This window comes from Heteronotia binoei, chromosome 21, assembly GCF_032191835.1.
Source record: "Heteronotia binoei isolate CCM8104 ecotype False Entrance Well chromosome 21, APGP_CSIRO_Hbin_v1, whole genome shotgun sequence".
Taxonomy (NCBI): Eukaryota; Metazoa; Chordata; class Lepidosauria; order Squamata; family Gekkonidae; genus Heteronotia; species Heteronotia binoei.
Window position 1 is genome coordinate 22,928,177 of NC_083243.1, and position 21,496 is coordinate 22,949,672.

The 21,496-nt window shown below is 46.8% G+C and overlaps 1 protein-coding gene across 1 annotated transcript in view; it reads right to left on the reverse strand.

Moving 5' to 3' along the window:
* Positions 1 to 7,168: 7,168 nt before the first annotated feature.
* Positions 7,169 to 21,496, reverse strand: part of AHNAK2 (AHNAK nucleoprotein 2) — a 31,088-nt gene continuing 16,760 nt past the window's right edge. The window contains exon 5 of the mRNA XM_060261582.1: positions 7,169 to 21,399. Coding sequence (XP_060117565.1) covers positions 7,169 to 21,399 — 14,231 coding nt within the window. The remainder of the gene's footprint in view (positions 21,400 to 21,496) is intronic.

A 21,496-nucleotide genomic window follows, 5' to 3' on the forward strand; every position in this document is an offset into this window, starting at 1 on the left:
TTGGCAACCTGGCATAATGTAGTTAGACTTGCCACATGCCCTCTGATTCTCCTAGGTCTGCCAGTCCCCAGGTAGGGGCAGGAGATCTCCCAGTTTAGAGGCCCTCCCCCCCCACTTCAGGGTTATCAGAAAGCGGGAGGGGGGGAAGGAAATGTCTGCTGGGCACTCCATTATTCCCTATGGGGACTGATTCCCATAGGGTAAAATGGAAAATTGATCTGTGGGTATCTGGGGCTCTGAGGGGGGGGGACGTTTTTTAAAGTAGAGGTGCCACATTTTCAGCAAAGCATCTGGTGACTCTTCTCAAAATATCCCCCCCCCCCCAGGTTTCAAAAAGTTTGGACTAGGGGGTCCAATTCTGTGATCCCTGAAAGGCACCCCTATCCTTCATTAGTCCAAAGGAAGGGAAGGCATTAAAAAGGAGTGTGGTCCCTTTCAATGGGATGGCCAGAACTCCCTTCGGAGTTCAATTTTGCTTGCCACACCCTTGCTCCTGGCTCCACCCCCAAAGTCTCCTGGCTCCACCTCCAAAATCCCCAGATATTTCTTGAGTCGGACTTGGCAACCCTAGGTTCTCCTCAAGAACCCTTTGATGAGCCCTGCTAGATCAAACCAGTGGTCCATCTAGTTCAGCATCCTCTTTCCCACTTCAGCCAGACATCTGCCCTGGAGGACTAACCAACAGGGCATAGAGGCTGTCATGATCTGAGGCGTAGTGTGGCCTAGAGGGCAAGGAGAAGCCTGCTTAGGTGTTGCTAGAGGGCCTACATTTCCCAAGATCCCTTCTGTCCCTCTGATTGGGTGAAGCAGTTTTGGAGGGAAAACTGGCATAGGAGGGGCAGGGCTTGGGAGGAAAGCATAAAAGGCCCTGCTGCAGAGGAAAGTTTGCTCTCTAGAAAAGGCTTCAAGGAGGAAGGTTCTCTTCGGAGGGAAGGCTGCTGGAGAGAGATCCCTCACTCAAGGAGGATGAGTTTTGGCACTAGAGGAAGGGAACCTTTAGGGCTTTTCTTTCATTTTGCACCACCTTTACTGTTTATAGATTTCATTGTTGCACTTGGGGTTGCCAAGTCCAATTCAAGAAATATCTGGGGACTTTGGGGGTAGAGCCAGGAGACTTTGGGGGGTGGGGTGGGGGTAGAGCCAGTAGTAAGGTTGTGACAAGCATTGAACTCCAAAGGGAGTTTTGGCCATCACATTTAAAGGGACTGCACCCTTTTTAAATGCCTTTCTTCCATTGAGAATAACGAAGGATAGAGGTACTTTCTTTGGGAGCTCATAAAATTGGACCCCCTGGTCCAATCTTTTTGAAACTTGGGGAGTATTTTGAGGAGAGGCCCTGGATGCTATGCTGAAAATTTGGTGTCTCTGTCTCAAACAACAGCCCCCCCTGAGCCCCGGATACCAGTGGATCAAATCTCCATTATACCCTATGGAATTGGTCTCCATAGGGAATAAAAGGGTGTCTCCTCTGACTGGAAGGTGGGAAGCTTAGGCCAGAAATTCACAGATATGACAGGCATCCTCCTCTGAAGGTAACGTTCTGCATGCCTCTTTCAGTAGTTATTGAATTCCTTTTAAATGTGTGTTAAAACTTTCATCTGGCAGAGGAGCATGACTAGTGGCTGTTCATTACAGACTTTTTTCCCCCAGTGCCCATCTGCTGCAGTGGCCTTCCTGAGGCTGTCAAGAAGACCCCCGTGTTAGGTTTTCCTCTTTTCCTGCTGCCTTCCACTTTCCCTAGCATTATTGTCTTCTCCAGTGATCATGCTTTTCTCACAATGTGACCAAAGTAGCCTCCGTTTAGTCATTTTAGCTTCTAGGGAGAGTTCAGGCTAAACCCACTCATGTGACAGTGTCTGTAAAACTCTCCTCCAACACATTTCAAATGAGTCAACTTTCTTCCTGTCACGTTTCTTCATTGTCCAAGTTTCACACCTGTACATAGCAACAGAGAATACCTTAGTATGAATTATCCTGCCAGTGACACATAGCCTTACACTGTCACAGCATACTGGACACTGATGCCCTATAGCTGGAAAGATAGCAACTTTAAATGCATTCTCCAAGTCTCTGGCTGACTTGGCTTGGAGAAGTGATTTAAAGAGAAAGAACGCCTTCTCCAAGTTGGTCGACGGGGTCACGGAGCCTTCAAGAGCCACACAATAGGTGCGAAAGAGCCACATGTGGCTCCCAAGCCAGTTTGGCCACTCCTGTTCTAGTGTAAACCTTTGCGGTCCATCGCTTGCTGCATCAGATGCATGGAGTGGGTTCTCCATAGACCATCACGTGAATTTGCAAAAAGTAGACTCAAAGGGCCATGAAATGTAGGAAGAGCTTCACTGAGGCTCTCAGATCCTCCGGCATCTCATTTGGTTCAGAGAAACAAGCAGAAGTCTTGTTGCACCTTAAACAGGGGTGTCAAACTCATGAGGGCTGGATCTGACATAAATGAGACCTTGTTGGCCAGGCCATGTTGGGCTGAGCCATGTGTGTACATATTTAAAATAAGATAGCAGAGATACAAACTTTATAAAGGATACGCACAAAGATTAAAAAAAAAATTAGAACATGCTTACAACACTAGCACTCGGTCTTAAAGGTGCTTTCTTTGTATCTCTCCCATGGGATCCAGGGAACTGGGCAAAGAAAGCTCTGACTCTTTCCTTCCTTCCACAGGGGACCAGGAGGGGGAGGAGCCTCAGCCAATAGTAGGAGGAGAGGCTTGGCTTAGTAGCTGCGCTGTGTGACTGAGAGAGCCTGGCAAAGCAAGCTCTGCCTCCCCAAGAAAGAAGCCTCAACCAATGGAGAAAATAGAGGTTTTGCTCTGTAGCTCCTATGCAATTGAGCAAGCCTTGCAAAGCAAGTTGTTATGCAGAAGCAAGCAAGAGAGAAGGAGAAGGAAGCAGATGACAGTTAGGTGCTTGGGGGCCTGATAGGAGCCCTCTGGGGGCCTGATTTGGCCCCCAAGCCACATGTTTGACACCCCTGCCTTAAAGACGAAAATGATTTTATTCCACCATCCCATCTTGCTTGTCTTTAAGCTGCCAGAAGACTCCCATTTAGTTTTGCAGCAACAAAATGACAGGCTATGCCTGGAACAGGGTTTCCTCGGCCTCTGGCAACAACAGTTAAGCCTTTTTATTATATTATTGGTTTTTAATTTGTTTGTAATCTGCCTGGAGTCTCGACAAGAAAAGCAAATTAAAAATGAAGTCAACAACCAAACAAATAAATTTACATCTGCTTTGCGGTCGTGCTCGTGGGAGGTCGGGACAGTTTTCATAACAAGAGTCTGAAACCATACTGCAAGGGTTATATTCCAGCTTTCTCCATAAGAAATGAAGGGAAAGGATTCTCAGTCAAAAGTCGCATGGCGATATATTCTTTTCTTGGTAAACACATTGGGGAATCCTGCTCCTAAGAACCAAAGGTTTATTTCAGACTTTCCAGATAGGAAAGAAATATCCCGGTTAGCTTGCTTTGTAATTCATTATACCAATTGATGATCACAGCATTTAACAGTATTGCATTTATTTCATACCAGGAACATAACCAGAAATACATTCAACATTCTTGCCGCACGGTAACACAATGTACCCTCTGGTTGGCTGCATATCTGTAAGAAGAAATCATATACTCCGAAAGCCAAATAACTATTTACAACCCCTCTCTCTAGAAAAGCCTTTAAAGCTGCTTGAATATTCTCCATTCTGAATATACCTGAAAGGTGTTACTTCCCAGTTTCACTTTAGGCCCCAATGAATTCAGAGGGGTCAAGGTCTGAATACTGAAGTCTGCTTCAGAGGTTTCTTTTTATCAAACAGCCATGCCAAGGACTGTTCCTTCAGGATGGTTAGATGTATTTCTTGTCAGGTTTGTTTCATAGGCTTATGTGCTGCCTTTTCCCGTTACGGGTTCATATCACAGATGCGTTCTGGCAAAAATGGAATCTTAAGGAGCTTGGTGCAAAAATGGAATCTTAAGGAGCTTGGTGCAAAAATGGAATCTTAAGGAGCTTGATGCAACTCTTGGGACTAAGGTGCTACCTTGTGTTCGTGCAAGGTATGTAGAAAATACTGCTTGCCAAACAGAGCTGATGGGCAGTAGATTCAGGACAGACAAAAGGAAATGCTTCTTTCTACGATGAGTGATTAAAATGTGCTGCCAGAGGATGTCGTGATGGCCACAAGCACAGATGTATTTAAAAGGGAATTAAACATTCATGAAGACAGATTTATCATGATGATTAAAAGGAACATCTACATTCAGAGGCATTAACCCTCTGAATACCAGTGCCAGAGGGCAACATAAAGGGAAGGCCTTGGTCTCTATGGCCCGTTTGTTGACCCTTCAGAGTAAGTGTGAGACAGAATGCTGGAGTAGATGGACCACTGGTCTGATCCAGCAGTGCTCTTCTTACGTTCTATGCACGTTGTGATAAATTACCACATGGTAAAGTGAATAAAGATGAGGTAACTACTTGCTGCCATATGTACAAGGCCGTTTTGTTGTGGTGCACATCTCCATTAAAAAGTTGCCTTACGGAGTAGCTACAGATTAGAAAAGGGACTGAAAATAGAATGGCCAGTATTGTATGTTGTTGTTGTTCAGTCACACAGTCGAGTCCATCTCTTTGCGACCTCATGGACCAAGTCACGCCAGGCCTTCCCGTCTTCCACCATCCTCTGAAGTATCGTATGACCCTTATATAAATCTTTGGCGTGGTCCCATTTAGAATGCTGTCAGACAGTTTGGGTTACTGCATCTCAAAAAGGTACAGTTGGAAAAGATGCAGAAAAGGCCAACCGAAACGATTAAGGGGTTGGACTACCTTTCTTATGAGAAACAGCTAAGGAGTTTGGAGCTTTTTAATTAGAAGAGCTTACTCAAAGGAGTGGTGGTGAGCGAAGATTCCAAAATTATGCATGGGTAGAGAAAGTGGACAGAAAGCATTTTCTCTCCAAATACTTGTACTTATGTGCGCCCAATGAACCTGGTAGGCAGCAGACGCACAAAAGGAAGCACTTGTTTGCTTAAAGAGTAATTTACTAGTGGGATTCACTGCTACAGGAATGATGGCTATTAGCTCAAGTGTCTAGAGAAAAGGATTAGGCAGATTCTAGGAGAATAAGAGCTATCTGCAACTATTAAACACACTGACAAAAAAGACATTTTTATGTTCACAGGAATACTCTCTGAATATCAGTGCTTGGGGGCAATTGTAGGGGGAGGCGGTCTCTGTTCCTTCCAGGGGGCATCTCGTTGTCCACTGTATGAAATATGATGCTGGGACTAGGCAGACCTTTGCCCGTTTCTGCATGTTTGCTTGCATTTATTCTTTTATTCACTTATTTACTTTAGCCCACCTTTCTCCCTGAGACTCAAGGCGGGATTACACAGCGTAAGGCAACACCAAATCAAACAGGATGAGATAGCCCAACAATGAGGCGATATTCTAAGCATGAATGTCTTTGCTGTTCTGTCGAGCAGCTAGAAGAATTTTACTGCTTTTCTGCACCTGATTCGAATCTGGGGAAGCAGGGAAATTTCACTGCATGAAAGGACAGTGCAAATAAATGACTTCAGTTGTTAGATTGTGCATTGTGGTAAGATCATTTGTCATCCACCTGTAATTCATCCTGTGTTTACTCCAGTAATTTTTTTTTTTAGCAGGACTGCACAGGAATGCAGTTCTGGCTCGCTTGATGTCATAGGGTGTGGCCTAATATGCAAATGAGTTCTTGCTGGGCTGTTTTCTACAAAAAGCACTGCGTGAAACAATGGTGATGTCAGGGGGTGTGGCCTAATATGCAAATGAGTTCCTGCTGGGTCTTTTCTGCAACCCCCCCCCTTCGGTTTACTCTAGAACTAGGAGCCTGCTTAGTAAAAAACCTGGCGGTATGCTAGCCGGAAGGAAAACTTTCTTGCATCAGCTGTCAGCCAGTGGCCAGCAGGCTATGTAAATTAACTTGCCCCGTATAGGATTCCACTCTTTGACGTTCTACTGCAAAGCTGTGAAGCAGCCTTTGAAATAGCATTGCAAAAGCCAGGTTCCCACACAATACAGTAGATGCACAAACGCAACATACCATCGGTTGAATGGCCAGGCACGACCACAGGTAAGAATTTTCATACGACTCCCAGGTACCCTGATGCAGAAGACCCTGATATGAACTGGCACACCTAAAGCTCTCTAAAAGTCACACTGACACAGCTCTCAAAATTTGGGTGATTCAGGTTGTTGATAATAAAAAGTAATTTCTGAAGCAGACATCAGATATTGTCTCCTGGCATTTAAAAGTGCTCTGGCTGGGTTATATTCACAGTTCTGCCAGCACACCACCACTAAGAATGGCATTACAATATAACTATTGCAGGAAATCATACATAGTTGGTGTAAATGTTTAGGACTGAGTTATAAATTGCTTTTCTGTTCTTAATACTTCGTTTTAATTGAGCTGTAGACAACTGATAATGCTGAAAATCCGTCTATATGTATCTCTTTCCCTGACATAGATGCTGAGCTTTTTAAAAGAAGAGGCAAAATGTTACCCTACTTCCAAACTGGAAAGGAATAAGCATTGTGATATCTACATTATTATTTTACGTTTGGTCTGTGTTGTTTTAAGATGATCCCGGAATGAACCTATTGCTCTCTAAGATAATGAAAATATATATATTTTTCATAAGATAGCAGCAGAAATACAGTTAAAAAAATAAAATCTAAAAAAGAAATTTTTTAAAAAAATTCTCCCAGCATTAGCTTCCTACTTTTTTCCGCAAATAATTGAGAACAAAATCATTGCTGTGTTTCTTAAATTTTCATGTTTATGGTCTTCTCTCATTGTTCCACTAAATTGGCCTGAAGAAAAAACATTTTTGAGCACATTAGCAGAAAAGATATCTGTGGGCTTCATTAAAACTACAAACACCCTTCATCAGTAGTTTGGTTGGCTTTTTTAGATACATATCTCCCATGCAATAAATGTCATGATCTTGAAAATGTTACTGTAGGATAATGCATTTCTTTGATCATTTTTAAGCATTTAGACAATATTCTTTTCTTTTTCTTTTTTGCTGGAAAGAAGGTAATATTTTGGTTGTTTTTAAAAGTTTTTCCATCATCATTATTTCTCCATGTCTGACTGAATGCTGAGGAGCAGCCCATTCATTTTGATGGCTTTTCAGGAATGCTTTGAGATGTAGCTTTCTCTTTCTCTAGCAATATCAGTTCGGTTCTTGCTGAAGATGAAACAATGGCTTCCAAGGGTGTGGTCCCTGAGACCTTTTCTGTCTCTGCAACTATCTCTTTTGTTGGTAAACTTTCCTGGGCATCAAAAAACATTTCTGTTTTTTCTGTTGGACTTTCTTCACCCTGAGGCTTCCTCTCTTTCGGATCCATCTCTTCTTCGTCTTTGTCAGCTTCCTTAATTTTTTTTGTGGGAGATGAAAAACCTAACTTGGGAAATCTGAACCACCCGGTTTGCTTAGCAGAGTCACTGTCAGCTGCAGACGGGTCTTTGCGCTGCACATCTTCGAGAGATGACGATTGGTCTTCGGTTTTGGAATCTGCAGTTGTGTCATCAATGGAGGAAGTAAACCCGATACTTGGAAACCAGAATTTAAACCTGCCTGAAGAATTATCAGATTTTTCTTTTTGTTCTGTGGACTCTTCTCCGGGTTCAGAAGGTTTCGTTGCTTCCTTATCTTGAGACACAGCAGAAACAGATACCTCTTTTGACGGTATATCAGAACCACTGTCTGCAAATTCACCAGAAGACTGTACTCCAGCAGCAAATGGTTCCAGTTTTGTCAAGGTTGTGGTGGAAGATGCTTCTTCGGTGAAATCACCAGCTATACCTGGGCCCTTGTCAGATACTTTAAATCCATGAAAGACAATCTTCTGCGCTGCTATTCCTGAACTTTTGTCTGACACCTTAGGCTGTAGATCTTTACTCTCAAACGTTTCGTTCACATCTTCTGTAGAAGAACATTCGACTGGTACACCTACGCTCAAGTGTGGTTCCTGCATCTTCAGTTTAAGCAGAGAAAAACCATAGGTTGCAGTTTTGATCTCTGAGGGTGGAATCTCCGATTCTCTCACTATCTGAGTGGAGAACGTCTCCTGACGTTGACTGTCACCATAGCCAAGCACTGATGTACCTTTTATCGTCGTTTCTTTGCTCTCACCACAAGGTCCTTGGGCATGCACTGATGCATCCGGAGTGAAGGAATCTGCAGATGGGAGTTTAATCTCAAGTTGCGTTGTCTGAATATCTGGTCCAGTCAGTGTTGTAATTTTAGCTATTGACTTATGGATAGTGCCACCCGTGGTTTCTATCTGCTCTTTAGGAAAACCACTGCTAAATTCCACTGGCCTCTGTATGCGTACTGCAGTCTCTGCAAACATAGTCTCTTTAGATGACATTTTGCTCTCCACCTTAGTTCTCTGAATTGCAGGTTCAGACAATGTTGTAATCCTGACTTTTGATTTCTGGATATCATAACCTGTCTGGTCTGCTTTCTCTTCGAGAACTTTAGTCCTGACTTCCAGAAGAGCTGCACCATCGGTATCTGCACACTTCCTATCTGTTGTTCCTTCTAAAGTCAAAACTTGTCCTTCAGCTATGGATGTGCTGTGTGTGAATTTGGGCATTTTTAATTTTGGAATATGGAAACTTAGCTCTGAGTCCTCAGATTCCTTGTCTGCAGTATCCGGTTTTGTACTTTTTAGGTCAGCAGACCCTTCTGCCGTTTGAATCTGGGTTTCTGCTGTCCCTCCTTCTGTTTTAGCTAGCGACACCTCACCTTCCACTTTTGGTGGATCAGCGTGAACTTCTGAGCCCCGTGATTTGGAACGCAGACTACCAAACTTTGGCATCTTGAATTTAGATGCTTTTGTTTTACTTGATTTGTCTCTTTCTTCTGCTTTCACCTCAACTTCTGCAGAAGCGTCCTTTTCAAAACCTTCGATTGGCAACTCTATTATTTCAAAGTCTTCATCGGTGATCGAAACATCCATTTTAACTTCTGGCAGGGCGGCCTCTGCCTCTTCCAGGTTAGGTGTATCTTCAGCAATGTGGGTGGCGCTCTTTGAGGTTGACCATCCAAATGAAGGCACACTGAACTTTGGCATTTTGAACATGCTTTCTTTTCCTTGAATGTCCTTTTTTGGTGATTTTGTTTGGCTCGCCATCTTCTCAGTTTTTGCTTCTGCATCTCGGCTTTCCACAACAACCTCTTCTTTTGGACCAGCAATGTCAATACTTCTTTCTGTTCCATCCACAGTAATCTCAGTGGATGCTGCTGCATCAGTTCTCATGTCTAGCCTCTTTGTTTCGATAGAATACTCCACAGATGGCGCATCGTCAGGCTTGGCTTTGTGTTGAAGTGCCATATCACATTTCAGAAGCGTCGTGTCTACTTTAGGTACGCTTATTTCTGAACTGCAGAGCTCATCTCTAGGGCCTGAAAATTGACGTTTCTGTAGTTGTTCTTCAGCACCATGTTTAACTGCTTCGGCGTATGTTTTACTCCCCTCCGCACTTAATTTAATATCCATTTTTCCTGAAGGTTGCAGAAGTCTGCCTTTGCCTGCCAACAGGCCAATGTCAGCACTCCCTTCTTTCTGTATTGAAACACCACCTTCTGGAATCGCCCCCTGAGGAAATGTGACTTGGCCTTCTAAACTGTCCTTCACAGAAGATGACTCAGTGTCCACCTGGAGAGACTGTGCCACAGTTTCAGGAGTCTTTATTTCAACCTGCATCTCAGCAGTGAGAGCCTTCCCAACGCCACTTTCATCCTCAGCATCTCCTTTTTTCCCCTTTACAGATGACCGGCCGAAAGAAGGCATTCTGAACTTCGGCATTTTAAACCAGCCCTGAGATCCCTCTGTTTGAATTTCGTGTTCTCCTTGTACATCTATATCCTTCTCACTAAGGCTATATGCAGAAGTGTCAGATGCCTTGGTTTCAGCTGTGAGCATTGGTGGCACACCAGTTTTCACAGAGGGACCCTTCATTTCAACATCAGTAGTCTCAGCTTGAACTTCTAAGACTGGAGCTTCTCCACCAAGTCCCTCTATGGTTTGTAGTTTGGAACCTTCAGCTTTCATAACTGGTATGGCAATCTCAGGCACTTCCCCTTCAGGAACTGAGATTCCAAACTTTGGCATCCGGAGTTTTGGTAGTTTAATTTCTAAGCCATCACCTTCCCCACCTGCGCTATCCATATCAGTTTCACCTGACGTTCCTTCAAATCCTCTCTGCGAACTCTTCAGCTCAGATGAACGGCCAGTCGTAGGAGCTTTCATATCAAGTGTAGGTACTTTAGAGTCTATATCTATTTTGGGAGTTTTGATTTCTAGTTTTGGTTTTCCTTTTGGCATTTCAATGCTTATTTCGGTTCCTTCTTCTCTGGTAGTACAACTGCTTTCTATATCTGGTATTTGTACTGCCTCTCCTTCTCTTTCTTCAGTTATATCTTTGTCTGCTTTTGACAGACCGACCTGTGATTTAGGTAACTTTGGTTTAGAGAGAGAGATTTTGGGCATGGCAAAATGAGGCCTTTTCACCTGGCCTTTTTTGGAAGACATCTCAGCATCAAGGTCCATCTGGACCCCTTGATCTTCTGATGGCACTACTGTAAGTTCTGAATCCGTATCCTCTGGCAATGTTGCTTTAGGTTCTTCCAAAGGTTCTTTTACGTCTGTTTTGAGACTTGCTTCTTTTTTAGGAGACCGACTAAATGACGGCAATTTGAATTTTGGCATTCTGAAGTGTCCTTCTTTCTCTTCTGTCTCTAAAACTCCAGTCTTTAAATCTCCTTCTGGTTTGTCTTCCTTAGAAAGGGCTTCTAAATTCTGAATGTCTTTTTCTGATAGTGGCATAGAAACCCCAACTGATGGGAGCTTTACGTCCAGTGTGGGAGCCTTTGTGACAACTTTAGAAATTGGAGGAATCCTTATTTTTTCATCCACAACTATCGTTTCTCCACCAGCTACAGCATAATCAGCTTCAAGTGTTGAGGCTTCTACTGCAATATCAGCAATATCTGTTGTTGTCTTCAGTTGGGGAACCTCTGCCTCCATTGATGGTAAAGTAACCTCAGCGTCAGGAACTCTTCCTTTAGAAAATGAAATTCCAAACTTGGGCATTTGGAATTTGGGCTTTTTCATCTTTCCTTCTACACCTTCAATTTTAATCTCAGCCCCATCTACTGATATTTCAGCAGACTGTCCTTCAATTTTTATTTCTGGGCCTTCCAGTTCCTCTGCCATGGATCCCTTAATTTCAGAGGCTGCTATGCTAACATCAGCACCAGTATCCCCTAATTTTACTTCTGGTTTTGAAATACTAGAATCAGATGTAACAAGCTGAGCATCACTTTTAGGTAAGCTGACTTCCATATCAACCTTTGGAGCTTTAATTTCAGGTTTGGAAAGCTCTAGGCTCGGGAGTTTAACTTTGGGCATTTTAATACTTTTTTTAGCACTCTCTCCGCTGATTTCTGTCTCTGGGATCTGTACTGATCTATCTCCTTGCTCAATCACTTGAATGTCAGTTTCCAGCTGAGACACAGACATTTCCCCTTTATGACTCTTCATTTTAGGAAGGGATAATTTTGGCATGCTGAACTGTGGCCGTCTAATTTTACTCCTTTCACTGTCTTTATCACTTAAAACATGACTGTCCGCTTCAATAACCTCGTCTTCGATTTCTTCTACAGTAAGGGTTAATTCCGGTTCTTTCTCACTTGTTGAAATTATTAGCGAGGGGTCTTCCCAGTCTGCATCAACATGACCGGAAAAGCTTGCTTCTTTTTTTGGAGACCAGTTAAATGATGGTAGTTTGAATTTTGGCATCTTGAACTTGCTTTCTCTTTCTGATGGTTCCTTTTCAATGGTTTCCATTTTTAAACTTTTGATATCCAAGTCTGTACCCTGGGTGACAGCTTCTGTCACAGGAACCGAAGCATCTACAGAGGGAAGGGAAACATCTATACCTGATATCTGAATGTTGGTTTTTTGTTGCTGGATCACTTTCTCTGGTGAGGAATGCATTTTCAGTTCTGAAACATCTGACTCTATCTTAGGGGCTTCAATTGTTCGAATGTTCAAGATTTCTACATCAGCATCTATGCCAGGTATATCAATCTCAGCTTTAGATGTGCCAACTTTACTTTCTAATATTTTATCTTTAGTACGTGATAATCCAAACTTTGGCATGTGAAATTTTGGCATCTTAATTTTCCCCTTAGAGCCGTCAACAGTTATTTCTGCAGTACTAAACTGAGTGTCACCAGAAATACTTTCAGTGCTAATTTCTGGAGCCTTCACGTCAACCTCCACTTCCACGCTTGGGGCCTCAATCTGGGATCCTGATACTTTAATGCCCGTCTCAACAGACGGCACTGTGACTTCACTTTTCAGTTCTGCTTTGGGAATCTCCATCTCAGTGGAAGGAATGGTGATATCCCCTTTGACAGAGGCTTTCCCTTTGGGAAGGGAAATCCCAAACTTTGGCATCTGGAACTTTGGCATTTTGAACTTCCCATCCACACCCTCAAGCTTCGCCTCGCCGCCTTCCAGGGCTATCTCAGTTGATGGTGCCTCCAGTTGGAGGTCTGGGGCCTTCAGGTCCAAGGAGGCCTCGCCTGTTGGGATCTTAACCTCAGGTGCAGAGAGGCTGATATCCGCTGCGAGGTCTCCCGTTTTCAATTCGGGCTTGGAGATGCTGAGGTCAGCAGATGGAAGTTTGACGTCAAACTTGGGTGTGCTGAGGTCTATGTCGACTTTGGGGCCTTTTATGTCTGGTTTGGAGAAGCCCATGCTGGGCATCTTGAATTTTGGCATATGTATTTTCATCCCACCTCCCTCAATGCTGCCTTCAGCCTCAGAAATATTGACGGAAACATCGCCTTCTGGCAGTTCGGCTTCAACTTTGGGAAGGGACACATCTCCCTCCACCTTGGACATGGTGACGTCCATCTGGGGGCCCTTGATTTTGGGCATTTTGACACTTGGCATCTTGATGTCTGGCATTTTCATTTTGCCCTTCTCACCAACCTCCACTTCCATGCTCAAGGCTTCAGTCTGGGGTCCTGATACCGTAACGCCCGTCTGGACAGATGGCACTATGACATCTCCTTTCAGTTCTGCCTTGGGAATCTCCACCTCAGTGGAAGGAACGGTGATATCCCCTTTGACAGAGGCTTTCCCTTTGGGAAGGGAAATCCCAAACTTTGGCATCTGGAACTTCGGCATTTTGAACTTCCCATCCACACCCTCAAGCTTCGCCTCTCCGCCTTCCAGGGCTATCTCAGTTGATGGTGCCTCCAGTTGGAGGTCTGGGGCCTTCACGTCCAAGGAGGCCTCGCCTGTTGGGATCTTAACAGGTGCAGAGAGGCTGATATCCGCTGCGAGGTCTCCCGTTTTCAATTCGGGCTTGGAGATGCTGAGGTCAGCAGATGGAAGTTTGATGTCAAACTTGGGTGTGCTGAGGTCTACGTCAACTTTGGGGCCTTTGATGTCTGGTTTGGAAAAGCCCATGCTGGGCATCTTGAATTTTGGCATATGTATCTTCATCCCACCTCCCTCAATGCTGCCTTCAGCCTCAGGAATCTTGATGGAGACACCACCTTCTGGAAGTTCGGCTTCAACTCTTGGAATGGAAACATCCCCCTTCACCTTGGACATAGTGACGTCTACCTGGGGACCCTTGATTTTGGGCAGTTTGACACTTGGCATCTTAACGTCTGGCATGTTCATTTTGCTCTTCTCGCCAACCTCCACTTCCACACTTGGGGCCTCAATTTGGGGTTCTGTTACAGTAACGCCCGCTTCGACAGACGGCACTGTGACATCTCTTTTCAGTTCTGCTTTCGAGATCTCCACCTCTGCGGAAGGTACTGAGATATCCCCCTTGACAGAGACTTTCCCTTTGGGAAGGGAAATCCCAAACTTTGGCATCTGGAACTTCGGCATTTTGAGCTTCCCATCCACGCCCTCAAGCTTCACCTCGCCGCCTTCCATGGCTATCTCAGCCGATGATGCCTCCAGTTGGAGTTCTGAGGCTTTCAGTTTCAAGGAGGCCTCACCTGTTGGGATCTTTACCTCAGGTGTTGAGAGGCTGATGTCCGCTGCAAGCTCTCCCGTTTTCAGTTCGGGCTTGGAGATGCTGATGTCAGCCTTGGGTGCACTGACATCTACGTCAACTTTGGGACCTTTGACGTCTGTTTTGGAGAAGCCCATGCTGGGCATCTTGAATTTTGGCATATGTATTTTCATCCCACCTCCCTCAATGCTGCCTTCAGCCTCAGGAATCTTGATGGAGACACCACCTTCTGGAAGTTCAGCTTCAACTTTGGGAAGGGAAATGTCTCCCTCAATCTTGGACATGCTGACATCCACCTGGGGGCCCTTGATTTTGGGCAGTTTGACACTTGGCATCTTGACATCTGGCATTTTCATTCTGCCCTTCTCACCAACATCCACTTCCACACTCGGGGCCTCAATCTGGGGTCCTGATATCGTAATGCCCGCCTCGACAGACGGCACTGTAACATCTCCTTTCAGTTCTGCTTTGGGGATCTCCACCTCTGCGGAAGGTACAGTGATATCCCCCTTGACAGACGTCTTCCCTTTGGGAAGGGAAATCCCAAACTTAGGCATCTGGAACTTAGGCATTTTGAACTTCCCATCCATAGCTATCTCAGTCGATGGTGCCTCCAGTTGGAGGTCTGGGGCCTTCAGGTCCAAAGAGGCCTCGCCTGTTGGGATCTTAACCTCAGGTGCAGAGAGGCTGATGTCCGCTGCAAGCTCTCCTGTTTTCAATTCGGGTTTGGAGATGCTGAGGTCAGCAGATGGAAGCTTGACATCAGCCTTGGGTGTGCTGAGGTCTACGTCGGCTTTGGGACCTTTGATGTCTGGTTTGGAGAAGCCCATGCTGGGCATCTTGAATTTTGGCATATGTACCTTCATCCCACCTCCCTCAATGCTGCCTTCAGCCTTAGGCATCTTGACAGAGACATCGCCTTCTGGTAGTTCGGCTTCAACTTTGGGGAGGGACATGTCACCCTCCACCATGGACACAGTGACGTCTACCTGGGGGCCCTTGATTTTGGGCAGTTTGACACTTGGCATCTTGACATCTGGCATTTTCATTCTGCCCTTCTCACCAACCTCCACTTCCTTGCTTGGGGCCTCAATCTGGGGTCTTGATAGTGTAACACCTGCCTCGACGGATGGCACTGTGACTTCTCCCTTCAGTTCTGCTTTGGGGATCTCCACCTCTGCGGAAGGTATTGTGAGACCTCCCTCGACAGAGGCTTTCCCTTTGGGAAGGGAAATCCCAAACTTTGGCATCTGGAACTTAGGCATTTTGAACTTCCCATCCACAGCTATCTCAGCCGATGGTGCATCCAGTTGGAGGTCTGGGGCCTTCAGGTCCAAGGTGGCCTCGTCTGTTGGGATCTTAACCTCAGGTGCGGAGAGGTTGATGTCCGCTGCAAGCTCTCCTGTTTTTAATTCGGGCTTGGAGATGCTGATGTCAGCAGATGGAAACTTGATGTCAGCCTTGGATGTGCTGAGGTCTACATCGACTTTGGGGCCTTTGATGTCTGGTTTGGAGAAGCCCATGCTGGGCATCTTGAATTTTGGCATATGTACCTTCATCCCACCTCCCTCAATGCTGCCTTCAGCCTTAGGCATCTTGACAGAGACATCGCCTTCTGGCAGTTTGGTTTCAACTTTGGGAAAGGACACGTCTCCGTCCACTTTAGACACAGTGACGTCTACCTGGGGGCACTTGATTTTGGGCAGTTTGACACTTGGCATCTTGACATCTGGCGTTTTCATTCTGACCTTCTCACCAACCTCCACTTCCACGCTTGGGGCCTCAATCTGGGGTCTTGATAGTGTAATGCCTGCCTCGACAGACGGCACTGTGACTTCTCCCTTCAGTTCTGCTTTGGGGATCTCCAACTCTGTGGAAGGTATGGTGATACCTCCCTCGACATCGGTTTTCCCTTTGGGAAGGGAAATCCCAAATTTTGGCATCTGGAACTTAGGCATTTTGAACTTCTCATCCACACCCTCAAGCTTCGCCTCGCCGCCTTCCAGGGCTATCTCAGCCGATGGTGCCTCAAGTTGGAAGTCTGGGGCCTTCAGGTCCAAGGAGGTCTCGCCTGTTGGGATCTTAACCTCAGGTGCAGAGAGGCCGATGTCCGCTGCAAGCTCTCCTGTTTTGAATTCGGGCTTGGGGATGCTGATGTCAGCAGATGTAAGCTGGACGTCAGCCTTGGATGTGCTGAGGTCTATGTCGACTTTGGGGCCTTTGATGTCTGGTTTGGAGAAGCCCATGCTGGGCATTTTGAATTTCGGCATATGTACCTTCATCCCACCTCCCTCAATGCTGCCTTTAGTCTTAGGCATCTTGACAGAGACATCACCTTCTGGAAGTTCAGTTTCAACTCTGGGAAAGGGCACGTCTCCCTCCACCTTGGACCCAGTGACATCTACCTGGGGGCCCTTGATTTTGGGCAGTTTGGCACTTGGCATCTTGACGTCTGGCATTTTCATTCTGCCCTTCTCATCAATCCCCACTTCTATGCTTGGAGCCTCAATCTGGGGTCCTGATACTTTAATGCCCGCCTCGACGGACGGCACTGTGACTTCTCCCTTCAGTTCTGCTTTGGGGATCTCCGCCTCTGCGGAAGGTATGGTGATACCTCCCTCGACAGCGGCTTTCCCTTTGGGAAGGGAAATCCCAAACTTTGGCATCTGGAACTTAGGCATTTTGAACTTCCCATCCACAGCTATCTCAGCCTTTGGTGCCTCCAGTTGGAGGTCTGGGGCCTTCAGGTCCAAGGAGGCCTCGCCTGTTGGGATCTTAACCTCAGGTGCGGAGAGGCTGATGTCCGCTGTAAGCTCTCCTGTTTTAAGTTCGGGCTTGGAGATGCTGATGTCAGCAGAAGGAAGCTTGACGTCAGTCTTGGGTGTGCTGAGGTCTACTTCGGCTTTGGGGCCTTTGATGTCTGGTTTGGAGAAGCCCATGCTGGGCATCTTGAATTCTGGCATATGTACCTTCATCCCACCTCCCTCAATGCTGCCTTCAGCCTTAGGCATCTTGACAGAGACATCGCCTTCTGGCTGTTTGGCTTCAACTTTGGGAAAGGACACGTCTCCCTCCACCTTGGACCCAGTGACATCTACCTGAGGACCCTTCATTTTGGGCAGTTTGACACTTGGCATCTTGACGTCTGGCATTTTCATTCTGCCCTTCTCACCAACCTCCACGCTTGGGGCCTCAATCTGGGGTCCTGATACTGTAACGCCTGCCTCGAGAGACGGCACTGTGACATCTCCTTTCAGTTCTGCTTTGGGGATCTCCACCTCTGCGGAAGGTATTGTGATACCTCCCTCGACAGCGGCTTTCCCTTTGGGAAGGGAAATCCCAAACTTTGGCATCTGGAACTTAGGCATTTTGAACTTCCCATCCACAGCTATCTCAGCCAATGGTGCATCCAGTTGGATGTCTGCGGCCTTCAGGTCCAAGGAGGCCTCGCCTGTTGGGATCTTAACCTCAGGTGCAGAGAGGCTGATGTCCGCTGCAAGCTCTCCTGTTTTCAGTTCGGGCTTGGAGATGCTGATGTCAGCAGAAGGAAGCTTGACGTCAGTCTTGGGTGTGCTGATGTCTACTTCGGCTTTGGGGCCTTTGATGTCTGGTTTGGAGAAGCCCATGCTGGGCATCTTGAATTTTGGCATATGTACCTTCATCCCACCTCCCTCAATGCTGCCTTCAGCCTTAGGCATCTTGACAGAGACATCGCCTTCTGGTAGTTCGGCTTCAACTTTGGGGAGGGACACAACTCCCTCCACCTTGGACACAGTGACGTCTACCTGGGGGCTCTTGATTTTGGGCAGTTTGAGACTTGGCATCTTGACGTCTGGCATTTTCATTTTGCCCTTCTCACCAATCTCCACATCCATTCTCGGGGCCTCAATCTGGGTTCCTGATACCTTAATGTCAGCCTCGACAGATGGAACTGTGACAACTCCTTTCAGTTCTGCTTTGGAGATCTCCACCTCTTGGGAAGGTATGGTGATACCTCCCTCGACGTCGGTTTTCCCTTTGGGAAGGGAAATCCCAAACTTTGGCATCTGGAACTTAGGCATTTTGAACTTTCCATCCATTCCCTCAAGTTTCACCTCACCACTTTTCATGGCTATCTCTGCCGATGGTGCCTCCAGTTGGAGGTCTGGGGCTTTCAGTTCCAAGGTGGTTTCGCCTGTTGGGATCTTTGCCTCAGGTGCGAAGAGGCTGATGTCCGCTTCCAGCTCTCCTGTTTTCAGTTCAGGCTTGGAGATGCTGAGGTCAGCAGAAGGAAGCCTGACATCAGCCTTGGGTGCACTGAGGTCTACGTCAACTTTGGGGCCTTTGATGTCCAGTTTGGAGAAGCCCATGCTGGGCATCTTGAATTTTGGCATGTGTATCTTCATCCCACCTCCTTCGATGCTGCCTTCTACTTCAGGCATCTTGGGAGGGACTTTGCCTTCTGGCAGTTCAGCTTCAACTTTGGGAAGGGACATGTCTCCCTCGACCTTCGACAGGGTAACTTCCATCAGGGGACCCTTGATTTTGGGCAGTTTGACACTTGGCATCTTGATGTCTGGCATTTTCATTTTGCCCTTGTCACCAACCTCCACTTCCATGCTCGGGGCATCAATCTGGGGTCCTAAAACTTTAATGCCCGCCTCAATAGACGGCACTGTGACATCTCCTTTCAGTTCTGCTTTGGGGATCTCCACTTCTGGGGAAGGTATAGTGATATCTCCCTCGACAGCAGCTTTGCCTTTGGGAAGGGAAATCCCAAACTTTGGCATCTGGAACTTAGGCATTTTGAACTTCCCATCCACACCTTCAAGCTTCACGTCACCACATTTCATCTCAGCCAATGGTGCCTCCAGCTGGAGGTCTGGGGCTTTCAGTTCCAAGGAGGCCTCGCCTGTTGGGATCTTTACCTCTGGTGCAGAGAGGCTGATATCTGCTGCAAGCTCTCCTGTTTTCAGCTCGGGCTTGGAGAGGCTGACGTCAGCAGAAGGAAGTTTGACGTCAGCCTTGGGTGCACTGAGGTCTATGTCAACTTTGGGGCCTTTGCTGTCTGGTTTGGAGAAGCCCATGCTGGGCATCTTGAATTTTGGCATGTGTATCTTCATCCCACCTCCTTCGATGCTGCCTTCTACTTCGGGCATCTTGGGAGAGACTTTGCCTTCTGGCAGTTCAGCTTCAACTTTGGGAAGGGACACGTCTCCCTCGTCCTTCGACAGGGTGACTTCCATCAGGGGACCCTTGATTTTGGGCAGTTTGACACTTGGCATCTTGATGTCTGGCATTTTCATTTTGCCCTTGTCACCAACCTCCACTTCTATGCTTGGAGCCTCAATCTGGGGTCCTGATACTTTAATGCCCGCCTCGACAGATGGCACTACGACTTCTCCTTTCAGTTCTGCTTTGGGGATCTCCACTTCTGGGGAAGGTATAGTGATATCTCCCTCGACAGCAGCTTTGCCTTTGGGAATGGAAATCCCAAATTTTGGCATCTGGAACTTAGGCATTTTGAACTTCCCATCCACACCTTCAAGCTTCACGTCGCCACCTTTCATCTCAGCCAATGGTGCCTCCATTTGGAGGTCTGGGGCTTTCAGTTCCAAGGAGGCCTCACTAGTTGGGATCTTTACCTCAGGTGCGGAAAAGTTGATGTCAGCGACAAGCTCACCAGTTTTCAGTTCAGGCTTGGAGATGCTGACGTCAGCAGAAGGAAGCCTGACATCAGCCGTCGGTGCAGTGAGGTCTACGTCAAATTTGGGGCTTTTGATGTCTGGTTTGGAGAAGCCCATGCTGGGCATCTTGAATTTTGGCATGTGTATCCTCATCCCACCTCCTTCAATGCTGCCTTCTACTTCTGTCATCTTGGGGGAAACTTCACCTTTTGGCAGTTCAGCTTCAACTTGGGGTAAGGACACGTCTCCCTCTACCTTCGAAAGGGTGACGTCCACCTGGGGGCTCTTCATTTTGGGCAGTTTGACACTTGGCATCTTGATGTCTGGCATTTTCATCTTGCCCTTTCCACCAACCTCCAGTTCCATGCTTTGGGCCTCAATCTGGGTTCCTGATACTTTAATGCCCGCCTCGACAGATGGAACTGTGACTTCTCCTTTCAGTTCTGCCTTGGGGATCTCCACCTCTGGGGAAGGTATGGTGACATCTCCCTCGACAGCGGCTTTGGCTTTGGGAAGGGAAATCCCAAACTTTGGCATCTGGAACTTAGGCATTTTGAACTTCCCATCCATGCCCTCAAGCTTTGGCTCGCCACCTTCCATGGCTATTACAGCCGATGGTGCCTCCAGTTGGATGTCAGGGGCCTTCAGTTCCAAGGAGACCTCATCTGTTGGGATCTTTACCTCTGGTGCAGACAGGCTGATATCCGCTGCAAGCTCTCCCATTTTCAGTTCAGGCTTGGTGAGGCTGAGGTCAGCAGAAGGAAGCTTGACGTCAGCCTTGGGTGCACTGAGGTCTACGTCAACTTTGGGGCCTTTGATGTCTGGTTTGGAGAAGCCCATGCTGGGCATCTTGAATTTCGGCATGTGTATCTTCATCCCACTGCCTTCGATGCTGCCTTCTACTTCGGGCATCTTGGGAGAGACTTTGCCTTCTGGCAGTTCAGCTTCAACTTTGGGAAGAGACACGTCTCCTTCGACCTTCGACAGGGTGACGTCCATAAGGGGGCCCTTGATTTTGGACAGTTTGACACTTGGCATCTTGATGTCTGGCATTTTCATTTTGCCCTTGTCACCAACCTCCACTTCCATGCTCGGGGCCTCAATCTGGGGTCCTAAAACTTTAATGCCCGCCTCAATAGACGGCACTGTGACATCTCCTTTCAGTTCTGCTTTGGGGATCTCCACTTCTGGGGAAGATATAGTGATATCTCCCTCGACAGCAGCTTTGCCTTTGGGAATGGAAATCCCAAATTTTGGCATCTGGAACTTAGGCATTTTGAACTTCCCATCCACACCTTCAAGCTTCACGTCGCCACCTTTCATCTCAGCCAATGGTGCCTCCATTTGGAGGTCTGGGGCTTTCAGTTCCAAGGAGGCCTCACTAGTTGGGATCTTTACCTCAGGTGCGGAAAGGTTGATGTCAGTGACAAGCTCACCAGTTTTCAGTTCAGGCTTGGAGATGCTGACGTCAGCAGAAGGAAGCCTGACATCAGCCGTCGGTGCAGTGAGGTCTACGCCAACTTTGGGGCCTTTGATGTCTGGTTTGGAGAAGCCCATGCTGGGCATCTTGAATTTTGGCATGTGTATCCTCATCCCACCTCCTTCGATGCTGCCTTCTACTTCTGTCATTTTGGCAGAGACATCTCCTTCTGACAGGTCAACTTTGGGGAGGGACACGTCTCCCTCCACCTTTGACAGGGTGACGTCCATCTG